Here is a 13,079-nt window from a genome sequence, read left to right as displayed (position 1 = left end):
AACCGGCCTATGGGGAAAATTAGAGAAGTAAAGAGAGAAGAGAAAAAGAAAGAGAGAAACAAACATTAAGTGTGAAAGAATTCAATTTGGCAATTTTTGAATTTGGAATCCTGACTTTGGATTAAGATCAACTTCAATTAAATTGAAGTTGATTCATTTTGGATATCTGGTTTAAAGGGGATTTGAATCTGAAATTGATTTTTGAGTTGACCAGAATCTAAGAGTAGGTTTGAGTTGAGAGATATTCACTTCAAACCTCCACACAAAGAATCATAAAATCCAATAATGCATGACAGTCAACTTAATGCAGTGATCTTGCTAGAATTTGCACTGGTAAACTTTGGAACAACTAGTCAACTCCATACCTCCAACATGTGTGAAGGTGTATGTACTGGCATACATACACATCCCTGTACATGTACTAGCTTACTTAATTATCCTCAAAAAGTTTTAATTTGGAGCAAATTTTGTAATTATACAATATGCTAAACACAGGGTGTTACACGGCCCAAATCCCAACTCTAGGCAGGCCGGTGTCCATTGTCTCCAGCTGCACCTCAGAAACCTGCATAAAGAAGAGACAATGACCGCAAGAGGGCGCTCTGTTGTGCGCAATCTAGGTGCAAGGCAGGAGGTGGTCAGAAGGAGATGGGGAAGAAGGCGGGAGCGGTGGTGGTGCTGGCCGTGAACGGCCAGAGGTACGAGGCGGCTGGCGACGCTGCTCGAGTTCCTGCACACGCAGACGCCAGGACCCTAACAACCCTCAAACCTCAACTCCCAGACCCTAAGCCGCCTAATGCCAGCTTCGCGGTGGCAGCGTGGAAGGGGCAAGGGCAGTTTGCAGGAGGGTGACGGGTGCATCGGGTACCACAGGAAGACGACGACTCTCGATAGGGAGGAAGACGAGGACTTAAGTCGCGCACGACACTCGATAGGGAGGAAGACGATGACTCTCGATACCATACATGCGGTATGTAACATTTCGGTGAGTCACTGGGTTTCCTACCAAATACGGAAATACCGGTGAGCAGTGAGATGAAAGAGAACACCATAAGAACTTCTAATGGGCATAATATATTCATTTCTCGGCAAACCCCAACAACCTTATTTACATACATACCTCATGGAGCTACTGAGAAACTGAAGTTCGATGGTTCATTTTGTTGACTGAATTCACCTCTAAGAACACTCGCGGCCCTTTGAATTGCCCGGGAGACTTTCCACACTTCATGCTGCATTGCCACCTGCTGTTCTTTGGCACTCAGATTGCCCGACCGTGAGATGGCGTCGGCGATGCCAGGGAAGAACGATAGTTTGCTTTGGTAGTCCTCCGGAGGCGAGTACAACTGGACAAATAAACACAAATGTCGTTGAATTGCATGTTCGTAACACTATACTTGAACTTTCACAGAAGATAAGACGTAGTGCAGAGACAGAGTTATTATTTTGACAAATTTGAATAAGTTACAGCGTTGCTCACTAGATGCTTAAACCATCCTCTTCCTTGAAGTCCTTCCAATTGCAGGAAGCTTCTTTCAGCAAGTAGGAGGCGGTCGTTCAACAATCGCCTTATCATCGTAGCGTGTTCATCGTGTAAATACAGCTGCTGTAGTCTCTGGATTTTTGTTCGAAACCAACAAAAAGAGCACATAATCGAAAATGGATGAGCTTCAAACACCCAATCCAAATTGGAAAATAATTATTATTTTTCTGTGCAATAAATCCGATCGATTGCGAGATTGTGAAAATATTGAACGACATTACTTATCAAATGATAAATCATCGTTACTAATTCAACATGTCAGGCATCGACATGACACTTTAGGAACTTAAAAGTCCATTGTCTAGATCGAGCAAAAATGCAAATTCGTTTAAGCATTGGACTACCCAAACCAAAAAATCTCCTCTCTGCAGAAAATACTTTAGCACCCTCAAAGTACATCATCGGACCATCCGCTATTTGCTTTTATTTCTGCTTCAGTATTGAAAATGCTCCGACGATACCCTCCAGTATAGCCACCATACTCACCGGATCTTCCGGTACATTAATCTCTAATTTCGTCCGAAAATTACTCTCTGCAAGAAATAGTTCGACGAATATATATTGCCTACACCGGAACTTCCGGTGAACACTGAAACTTCTGGTGTGTTTATTTTTTCTGCGACAGAATTTTTTTTGTCAATTTCAAACGCCGTCAAGTCAAGTTAAATATGAATAAGAACAAACATCCACAAATACATAGTAACTAAGTTTAAAACACATCAACTATTATCAATATGTCATCACATATAAACCGAAATATATTTCCACTTAGATTTCTTACGTAACATAATCTACACGAGAAGAAATGCAAATTGCCAAAAACAAAATGTTTCCCAGCTCCATACGCAGGTGAAGTCGCCACTAAACCAGCAGCACCTTTCGACCACGCATGTGGAGGCTAATCTCTCGCTGAGGCGTTGAGCATCGTGATAGCGTCAGGTCGCTAATTTTTACATTATTCATACGGCGGATAGAGAGAAGCACACCAGTGCCGATGGAAGTTCCCACGCTGGAACCAGCAGGACAGCCACTGTGGCCGGTCGTGCCCATCTCATCTCAGTGCACCGGTGAGAGACGTCAGCCGGTGTTCGTCGAAAGCTGTCATTGGCCAAGCATTTTTCCAGTAGAATGGTAGACAAAATTCAGTCGCTAGCACGATTTCAGAGCGAACTTGACGAATCCAAGTGACACACTGACACTATCGTGGCATAAAACGAGCAGTGGTCCTTAGGAGGTACAACCGTGTGCCGGGCTGAGCCGGCTCGTCGAACCGCGGCTCACATGAAAGAGAGAAACTACCCGCTCTTTTTTTCAATACTTATCGCTTTTAATTATTTTGTTTGTTTTTAAACACTTGTTACTTTATGTTTTTCAAGATATAGTTTCTAATTTTATTTTTACAAAATTATATCTATTTACGATAAATTTTAGAATATTTGGTTAGTTTCTAAGGGTATTTATTTATTTTTCATTTAAAGTTGGTACTATCTTGATATATATGTTTGGTCAAAATGATAAGTATTGAAAAACAGAGAACCTGTTTACGAGGATTTTTTATTTTTATATTTTTTAAATAAAAATTACAAATATATATATGTCTGTTTTAAAAAAATTGCAAATCAAAAAATTGGAAGGGTGACCGGAGTCAACTGCAATTATTGAAAATAGACGTATATATTTACAAATTTTTATTTAAAATATAAAAAATTTCCTAATGCGGCACCGGCGTTCTCTCTAGTCATCTAGTGCTCTTCCTGTATACTGACAACTGACAGGTAGCTATTCTAATTTTTAGATAAAAAAAGTTCATTTCATCCTGCAAATAATAATATCCTAGCATTTGCATCCTTGGATGTACGCTGGGTTACTATGTGTACGAACTTTGTAAAACGGCATGATTCAGAAGCAGAGTTTTTGCCACCTGTTACGTACGCGCAAACACAATGCTAACATTTCCACAAAATTAATCAGCCAAGAAGAATTGAATTGTATAGATCTAACCAAACTCGAAGGCCCTGGACTGAACAATCGGACCAGGGCATACATCACTCTGTTTATTGGTACTGAACTTGTCCGGGCTGAAGACTCTTGAAACCGTTGCAGCTGCGCATGCATATAGCAGACGCTGGAGAGCAAGCGAGCCGCGGCCTCCACATGACAATCGGCCAGATGACTAGTGGACGCTGACGGCGAGCTTCATGCCGGACTCGCAGTGCCCCTCGACGCCGCAGACGAAGAACCACTGCCCGGCCTGCCGCAGCGCCACCCTGTCGTCCCCGGAGGTCAGCGTCGGCGCGTTGCTCGGCACGGCACACGCCGCGTAGCTCTGCGCGTCCACCAGCGCCACGTTGTGGAAGCCCTCCGAGTACAGGAACTCTGAGACTCAATCAGTCACCGTGCGCACACGTTACACATTAACACATATGATATATACATGTGGCCGGTGATCGATCATATGCTAGTGCTATGCATTGTTAGTCAATCACACGTACGCACCGAGCGTGTCGCCGACTTTGAACTTCTTGCCGCTGGCCCATGCGTTGTAGTCGACCCCATTGTCCCAGCCGGAGTCGTCCCCGACCATGTACGACGTCGCGGACGCGGTCGCCGGGAGTAGAGCGGCCACTGCGACGACGGCCATGGCGGCGGCGATGAGCAGTGTCGCACGAGAAGCCATTTTGCAGAGCACCGGGTGAATCCTTGATGCTTCACTTCTCACCGAATCTTGCAGTGATGGCTGTGAGTACCAGAGTTGAGGGCACGCGAATATATACACCACCGTTCATGGAATCACGGTGCGCATTGGCCGGCCGCCTGTAAACTTCAGCGTTGGTGCGACCACTGGCAGCGTTGGCTGCTTGGCGAGAAGACGTGTGGTTTTCGGTGTATTCGATGGAAGGCGCACGGCGACACGGGGGGTGAATTCGTCGTGTCGTTGGCTCGGCGCTCGGCGCCGTTTGACGAGCTCGAGGATTTTTTGGAGCTGAGTTGATCGATTCAAGCGTCAGATGTTGGGCCGCACGGCGTGCGCCGGCTGAGCATTGGACTGCACAAGTCCAGCGACCTCGTGGTGACACGAAACACGCACTGCGCCGCGCGGCTCCTGATCCTAGCTCGTCCAGAAGAACGGGTGAACGAGGCAAAGATGGGCCTCTAGCTCCAGCAATCTCGTGCTCGGGCCTCAGGGCACACGCTTTCATTGACGCCGAGGTTGTACCGGTCGAGTGTCGACCCAATAGCTCTCAGAACAGATGAAGCGTACCATCGTCTCAAAAGAAGAAAAAAGAAAAAAATATGAGAAGAAACTATTAGAAAACCTGAGTATCACAACTGAATGTGAGCCTGTCTCGATCTCTTAAAAGATTTGATTCTATGTTTTTGGCACTATATATACAGAGCAGCAACCCTCATTGTAAACACAAATGAATAAAGAATATATAGCTTTTCACCTATGCTTGCGTCTACTTTTGCAATTGTTCCAGAGAGAACGCTAGACTGCACCCGGTAGCAGCAGTTTCTCAACACGTTATCAGCACGAAACTCTGTCGGAGATCAAGTTAGCGGAACGGATCTGCCTACAACCGATCTGCACTGTATCGGTATCGACATCAAGCGGATAGGTCTTTGGCCTAGCCTATATGACCTACGCAGCACGAATCGTTCGCAAGAATTGAAAGATACGAGATCGTCCGGTACGTTTTCTCGATGCTACTGTTTTCATGACTAAATAGATCTGTGAATCGTATAGCACGTATCGCATGAACAATATGTATGAACAGTAGCCTATAGCAATGAACAGTAGCGAAACAGATCTATCGCATCGTAATGGTGGGGCCCGTAGCCACCGCCATGCTCCGTCGGCCAAACCCCTACAAAGATCAGAAAACAAAGAAGGGAAGAGGAGGTGCATGGTACCTCGCAGGCATGAAGCCGACGACCTTGTCGCACTGGTCACCTCCTCCTTGCCGCCGTCTCTGCACAGATCAGAAACAATGGAACACATCACCGACCGAATCCGACGGCCAAGCATGGTATGCGGTGCCTCGAAGGCCACTGCTACAAATTGAAAGAAAAAAGGGAGGGGAGGATGCACGCGAGCATAGAAGCCAGTGGCTTTTCCCGCCGGTGCTCGTTGTTGTCTACCCCCCCCCCCCCCCCCGTGTGACTGACCACGCCGTCCGCGTCGCCCGAAGCAGTGCCACCAGGCCACCACGCTGCTCGATGTGAGAGCCACCGCCAGCACCGGCCCGCGCACCAGCCAGCAGCTACGCTGGGCCGTGCGCCTCCCACCGCCGCCGTGGCTCGAAGCGACCGCCGGCGCCGCCCCTCACCCACACCGGCCGCCAATGCAGCCCTCGCATGAGCCCCACTCGCCGCCGCACGCCACGTTGGCTTCCGCCGCTCCAACACAAGCGCAGCCGCGCGTCGCACCGTCTGCCGCCGGCTCCGCCGCTCCCGCACGAGCGTCACGCCGCGCTTCGACACCAGCCCCTCCGACCACCTCCCGGAGCAGCGCCGCTGCAGTTAGTCGGTCCACCGCAGGCGCCGCCCTCGCACGGGCATTGAGCGCCACCGGTCGCCGGACTGAGTGACGGCTAGGGTTTGGAAACCCTAGCCGCCCCCATATATAGAGCTGGCAGGTGGGCAGTTGGGCCGGCCCGGCCCAATAAGGTAAAAAATCAGAGAAAAAAAGGGAGGGCGGAAAATCACAAATTTTGCGTTTAGTCCCCTGATTGTTTTGAAAATTATCCAGAGGCTCTGATTTTACAAATTAGACCATGTGGTTTCTGAAAATTACGCAAATTTTGGAATTTTGCGTATAAATCCTCGAACTTTATGGAGAACCCTGAAAATATTTTTCCTGCAGGAGAGTATCTCTAGAATTCAAATTTTGCATATGTTTTAGCCATTATGCAGTATTTATTTCTATGTTATTTTGCTGTTTAAATTGCCTGTTATGCGTTTAAATTCAGTAAAACTCACATAATAGCATAGAAAATATCGAAAAAAATTGCAGCAATCTAATCTAGCAACATGAAGCAACTTTACTAGTAGTAATACTTGCATCATTTAAATATGTAGATGGCTGGCATCACGAATAAGAAGTTCGCTGAGCTGAGTAGTGATGGTCGCAACTATCTCACTTGGGCATCGGATGTTCGGATTGTACTGGGAGCAAAAAGACTCTGCACTGCAATTGGTCTGGGAACAAGTAGTACAATTATTCCCACGGAGGATGCCATCATCTCTCTCCCACTTTGAATGATGAGTACTTGGTAATGACTAGCTCTAAGGCACTATAGGACGCACTACAAGAGCGTTTTGAGCGTTTTAAGTATACCATTAAGCCTCTCGCAGAACAAGAATGGGTCCGGCTCCGTTTCTGTGACTATAAGCATGCTAGAGAGTACAACACCGTGCTGCACCACATTTGCACACTACCGTGTCTCTGTGGGAAAGAGATCACATACGAGGAGAAAATTGAGAAGACTCTCTCCACTTTCACCCAAATGCGGCAAAATCCGCACGCAATCACCTTTAATCAAATTACAAGAAGTATTCTGAATTGATTGATGTGTTGCAACTCCATGAAGTTCATGACGAAGTCATAAACAAGAACCTTTTATCCCAGCCGCAAGGGAAGAGCAGTGGTCTAGAAGTCAATCACATCTCTTTCAAAGCACGCAAGAACCGCAATATGAAACAGGTGAAGGGAGGAAAGAAAGTGGTGGTAGGCAAAGTCAAGCCTGGTGATGATAATGGTAAGACAAAGAAAAAAGTCAAGCTATATGGTGAGCAAAACCAGAAATGCTATAAGTGTGGTGTTTGAGGTCATTGGTCCCGAATCTACAAAGCACCAAAGCATGTTGTGGAAGCATTCCGAAAGAAGAAGAAAGAGCAGCCAGAAGCACACCTCACCATTGCAGTGGGGATGGAAGAGGACAAAACAGTCGAAGTTGAAAGAGATGCATCTCACATGGAAGTTGATGACGCTCCCGCAATGACTGTAAAAGACCTCCCGATGAAAGATGCAGAGACCTCTACTTTGCCCTCCTCCACTGACATAGAAGATGGCATAAATAATGAAGCGAAAAAGAAAGCCATTGAAGCAGAAGTGGTCGGATTTTTTTGCAGATTCTATCTGGAATTAGAGTAATTAGCCATTCAATTAGTTGCTGAATTTAGAAGGATTCAATAAATGTAAACTCTAAAGAGAAATCTTAGCTGCAAACAATATTATTTTTCGATAGCTAATAAAACATTTAGTTTTGTTGCTACTTCCTCGCATGTGAATGATTGAATGTTTTATTTATAGAATATTTGTGGCGCCCGCATGGAGGAAGTGTGTATTGTGGATAGTGAAACCACAAACACCATCTTAAGAGAAAAGATGTATTTTTAGTATATTAGAAATAGCTCTGTAAAGGTGATGACTATCACTGGAAGTAATAAATGTATAGTAGGTTCTGAAAGAGCCATAGTCATACTACCTATAGGAACTATTTTGCACATTGAAGAAATATTGTTATACCCTGAATCTACAAGAAATCTCTTAAGTTTTAAAGACATTCGCGCTAATGGTTTCCATGTAAAACTGGTGAAGAAGATGGTAGGGAGTACCTACACATCACTAAGTGTGATAGTGAAGTGAGAATACTAGAAAAACTTCCCTCCATGAGCAGTGGCTTGTACTACACTCGCATTAGGGCACTTGAAGTGTTCACTAGCTTAAAGACTATGTTTCGTAGTGCAGAATTATTCTTCCTGTGGCATGATAGGTTAGGTCACCCTGGTCTTAGAATGATGAGAAACATAATTACTAACTCACAAGGTCATGACATAAATGTGAAGAATTTTCCGAATCATTAAGATTTTGTATGCCCTGCATGCGCTACTGAAAAATTAATAATAAGACCGTCTACCTTGAAGGTACAATATGAAATTCCTGCATTCCTGGACCGAATCTAGGGGATATTTGTGATCATATTCAGCCACTTTCTGGTATGTTTCGGTACTTTATGGTATTAATAGACGCATCTTCAAAATGGTCGCATGTATATCTATTATCTACCCGCAATCATGCCTTTGCAAAGTTGATCTCGCAGATCATACAAATCAGGAATAATTTTCCGAATCATCGCGTGAAATCCATCAGATTGGACAACGCTAGTGAATTTACTTCTAAAACGTTCGATGATTATTGCACTGGTATGGGAATTAAAGTTGAACATTCTGTACCGTATGTCCACACTCAGAATGGACTAGCCGAAGCGCTGATAAAGAGAATAAAGTTCATTGCTAGGCCTTTGTTGCAGCACTGTAATTTGCCTGCTACATGTTGGGGACACGCAGTCTTATATGTGACAGCTCTCACTAATTATAGAACATCCTCCTACAACATGCAGTCACATATGCAACTAATGTAAGAGGTAATTCCGAAGATTTCCCATTTACATAAATTTGGATGTATGATTTATGTGCCAATACCGTCGCCACAGCGAACCATTATAGGACCTTTGCAGAAAATTGAAATATATGTTGGTTATGAGACTGCATCTATAATCCTATATTTAGAATCAACAACTGTAAATTTGCATACGGCCCGCTTCGCTGATTGTATTTTTGATGAAAATAATTTTTCGTCATTAGGGGGAGGAAATATACCCTTGGATGAAAAATGTCGGAAAATTATATGGCATGCTATTACAGAGGAACTCTTTTTTTCACCATATAACTAGGGTTAGAAATAATTTTAAAAATTAGTCCATCATATAATAATAATAATATTAGTAAAATTTTCCATATTTTTAAAAATTAATTTGAGGCCATCCACAGGTCATCCGCTCGGTTTGGGAGATAGCGAGTCTCTCCCGACTCCCCAACTGTGGCCAGCGGACCGAGCAACATAGAGAGGCGCCAGAATAGCGACACTCGTTTGGAGAGTCAGTTGGAGGTGGATTAGAATAGCGACACTCGTTTGGAGAGCCAGTTGGAGGTGGATTTTTTTTTGTCGACTTGTCAAATGTGATGATGTTGAGCCGGATAGCGACTCTTGTAGTTGCTCTTAGTGCTTACCTGGTTCATTTTTTCATCATCTTCCCACGAGTACCTTCCTATCTGGTCGCACCTAGATGATGCTTAAGTGATTTAAGAGTATATTATTATTAGTCTAAAATAATAATAAAATAGCTCAACCAAACAAACCTAACCTAATGTACTTATCTCTAGCCCAATGAATTCATGGAGCTAAGAATATCAGCTCCAAGAACTTGTTTCTATCGCCCAGGAACCAGAAGTCACGATTTGTTCAACACCAAACAACGCAACAGTCTGCTTCAAAAAATCAAAATTCCAACACATGCACGGAGAAACACAACGACGATGGCCGGTCGTGCACATGCTGCTGATAGTTTTGAACGCGTGGCAGCCTGCAACGATTCCCAAGCTATTAGATCTGGACATTTCTTTTAAGATGTCATGGGTGACGCATCCATTGTTTACAGCGCTAGTTAACTCCACATAATCCGCCTCCTAAGTGGTAGTATATTAGATTTGTAATCTTTCCGCTCTATTAACTACAACTTTTTTTTGGCTCTATTAACTGCCGGCGATGACAGTGATGGTCTCCTCCAATGTTCTTATGATGTGGTCACTGATATTTGTTCAGTGGCTTAAATACGTCTCGGCTATGTTCTGGACATTGACTCTTGCGGCTTTTGTAAGGCTAAGAGACTGTCATCAAGGTCAGTTGGAGGGCTGAACTCCAGCATCGGTGGTCTGTGTCGTGCTCAAGCAAAGGGGCAATGATCGATGGTGATGGTGGAGGTAAAAGACGATAGGATGTTCTGGTTTTACTTGTTTGCATTTTTTGTTCTTGTCAGGGGCTTGAATGTAAAAGAGGTTGTACTGAGGATCTTTTTTAATATAAGTCCCCCTTCTTCTTGAAAGAAAAAACCTATCTTGGATCGGGACTAGTGAAAAGGATCAGGAAAATATAAATTATAAAAGAATCCGGTTCTCCCGAAAAGTCTTAGTTGACACGTTCATTTTCAGACAGCCACCTAGCGAGAGGGAAGCTGTCTTCAACCTGCTCCTATGAAACTGGACAAGATACCATTCCCACTCTGCAACTAAACAAGCATCAGTTTCATCACAATCTAACAAGGTTAGTATATTTAGAATTTGTTTGGCAGATTTTTAGATTTTAACTTTTTTTAAGCTAGGTATTTTTAATTCCAGCAATTGGTAGAGCTAGAGTGGTTAGTATACAAGGGTGATTGTGTGAACTATTTTGTTTTCATTTTAATATAAAAATAAAAATAAAAATTATCTTATCTTAATTTATAAGCTTAAGATTTGATGTAGAGCTAAGAGCCAAACAGAGCCTTAACAACCGATTTGATCGTACTCGTAGTAGTTGTTTTCAAGCTCATAGCCGCCTTGTTACGCCGAGTAGCGTCAGCCAGGACATCACAGAGATCGTGTTAGCCTGGATACCGCTACACTCACGAATCGGACAACATTCTGAATTGTTAATGCGCACATCATCATCCACTAGCCGTGGAATATCCACTCTGCCCAGCAACCGGGACGCGCGAGCCGACGTGACACGAATCGGGTTGGAGACACGCGCCCCGTCGCTCTCGCCTTGGATCCTTGCGGTGGGTGGGGCGATGAACCGATGAACCGTCTCCAGATTAACAGCGCGCCGATGGCAGCAGAAACGGGTAGCTGAGCTAGCAGGCCAACCGCGCGCGCGCGGCGCTCAGCTCGGCTCTCGTCTTCCGTTCCGATCGAGAGTTCGAGGCGTCGTCGTCCTCCCTCACGTCGCCTCCGCACCACCCTATCTGCGGCGAGGAAAACGACGGGGGCCTCCGCCTCCGCCTCCGCTTCGATCGCTTCTGCGTCGTGACGGATGTGCTTGCGCTGGCTCAGCTAGCTGTATGCGCAGCATGGGTGGACCGTTCCGCGAAGGTGCCACGCAGCGGCGACGGGGTTTGGTCGTGACACGAGCTCGGAATTTTGGTGCTGTCTGACTGCCGCCTTCCAGGACCGCTGAAACTGGACGTTGGCCGGCGGCCGGCTCGCTTCTGATCATCGTTCATCCGACCCATCCGATCGACTCTGGAATGAACGAATTGATAGTACCTTCGTTAAGTATCTTGACGACGGCAGTTTTTCTTTTGAGGTGTTTTGTGGTGCTTGCAAATTGTGTGGACCATCCATTGGTGGCAATTCAATGCTTAACAATCGGAGGAACCTATGCGAAGGTATCAAAATCGTGGACCAGGTACTAACTAAAAAATAGGATGGAAGGTTAGGTTGGTAAATTGCTACAGCATTAAAATTGAGGTGAGCTCAAATGAAAAAGATATAATCCCAACTATTATGGGATGAAACAAAATCAGGTCTTGTTTCCTATTTATCTGCTTGATTTATGTGATCACAATGCCTACCACCTTGTGAATAGAACCAACGTCTGTATTATCGCAACAATATGGAATTGAGGAGACAAGGAGTGAGATGATGAGTAGACAAATGGGTTGGACCACGGCAGATTGCGGGATCGGAGGCAGCCAGTGGAATGAAACAGAGTGCAGTAAAAACTGTAGCTACACCATGTGTAGGGTAGTGCAACGGGCGACAACACCCTGCAAATGGCAAAGCGGTTGTTGATCAAGCAACATGACAAGCTGTTCTTGTCGGAGTTGAATATGTACCAGTGCTGTTTAGCATCCACCATGTAGGAATTTGAAGAACGGCCGCACATTCATAAACACTAAAAAAAGGTTGAAATTACATGTTGAACAATAGCTGGACATGAACGACGTTGATGGATAAGTGTACAAGAGCACAACTATTTTTTCTCAGAGTAATCCACAAGTTCACCAGGTCCTTGAATCCATCACAAATGTTGCATGTTCTCATGATCGAGTTAGACATGGCTTCTTACAGATCGCGTGATGTTCGTGCAGCAGATCATGGAGAACACTTCTGAGTCCAATGATACGGCTGTAGAGGAAAAAGCAGGTGGTAGGGTTAGATTACTTGTGTCAACAAAACTCCATTCCTAAAGTACCCCTTCTATCAATCAACTATTGTTGTGTTTTTAGTGGTGGTACCCCTTGGTACCTTGCAAGCAAAATAAAACTTCTCTTTTCTTTTTACTTATCCAGGCATGAACAATATGACATTTATGACTAAGATGCTTAAAGAAAGAAAGTGTTAAACATTTATATAAAAATTGTAATTTTTAATGTTAATAAATACTATATATGTTTAAATATTATTAATTATCTTATTAGCACTAATATAAACATCGGGATTTAAATAAACACATATGTTACTGTAGCTGAGAAAAAAACTAAATTTTTTCATAAGCATTTTCTCTTCGTCTTATTAATATATGCCGGAATTGGCCGGGTCTCTCGAAAGAAAAAGAGGTATTCGCGTCACGCTAGTCGGAGTCTTTGACTACGCCGAGCATGTGCTCCACACATCGCTGTGCGTGCCACTCCCGAAACCCAGCAGAGCA

At 44.4% G+C, this 13,079-nt stretch overlaps 2 protein-coding genes across 2 annotated transcripts; both read right to left on the bottom strand.

Annotated features, from left to right (window-relative positions):
• Positions 1-1,071: 1,071 nt before the first annotated feature.
• Positions 1,072-1,611, bottom strand: LOC133911269 (probable glutamate carboxypeptidase VP8). Its single transcript, XM_062353469.1, has 2 exons — positions 1,481-1,611; positions 1,072-1,346 (listed from the first exon to the last, which is right to left on the bottom strand). The coding sequence occupies exons 1-2, from the start codon at positions 1,574-1,576 to the stop codon at positions 1,122-1,124; spliced, it is 321 nt and encodes a 106-aa protein (XP_062209453.1). The 5' UTR covers positions 1,577-1,611; the 3' UTR covers positions 1,072-1,121.
• A 2,105-nt stretch (positions 1,612-3,716) lies between these two features.
• Positions 3,717-4,220, bottom strand: LOC133910797 (mavicyanin-like). The gene is made up of 2 exons (XM_062353062.1): positions 4,040-4,220; positions 3,717-3,919 (listed from the first exon to the last, which is right to left on the bottom strand). The coding sequence occupies exons 1-2, from the start codon at positions 4,218-4,220 to the stop codon at positions 3,717-3,719; spliced, it is 384 nt and encodes a 127-aa protein (XP_062209046.1).
• Between the last annotated feature and the right edge of the window lie 8,859 nt (positions 4,221-13,079).

The sequence above is a fragment of the Phragmites australis genome, chromosome 3, assembly GCF_958298935.1.
Source record: "Phragmites australis chromosome 3, lpPhrAust1.1, whole genome shotgun sequence".
Lineage (NCBI taxonomy): Eukaryota > Viridiplantae > Streptophyta > Magnoliopsida > Poales > Poaceae > Phragmites > Phragmites australis.
The sequence above is the reverse complement of the archived record's forward strand: the minus strand, read 5'-3'. Positions and strand labels throughout refer to the sequence as shown.

Excerpts from the sequence above, each read along its gene's own strand:
- LOC133911269 (XM_062353469.1), bottom strand. The coding sequence starts at position 1,576 with ATGATAAGGCGATTGTTGAACGACCGCCTCCTACTTGCTGAAAGAAGC. Across the intron at positions 1,347-1,480 it reads GAGGATGGTTTAAGCATCTA|TTGTACTCGCCTCCGGAGGA; the intron begins GTGAGCAACGCT and ends TTATTTGTCCAG.
- LOC133910797 (XM_062353062.1), bottom strand. The coding sequence starts at position 4,220 with ATGGCTTCTCGTGCGACACTGCTCATCGCCGCCGCCATGGCCGTCGTC. Across the intron at positions 3,920-4,039 it reads CAAAGTCGGCGACACGCTCG|AGTTCCTGTACTCGGAGGGC; the intron begins GTGCGTACGTGT and ends ATTGAGTCTCAG.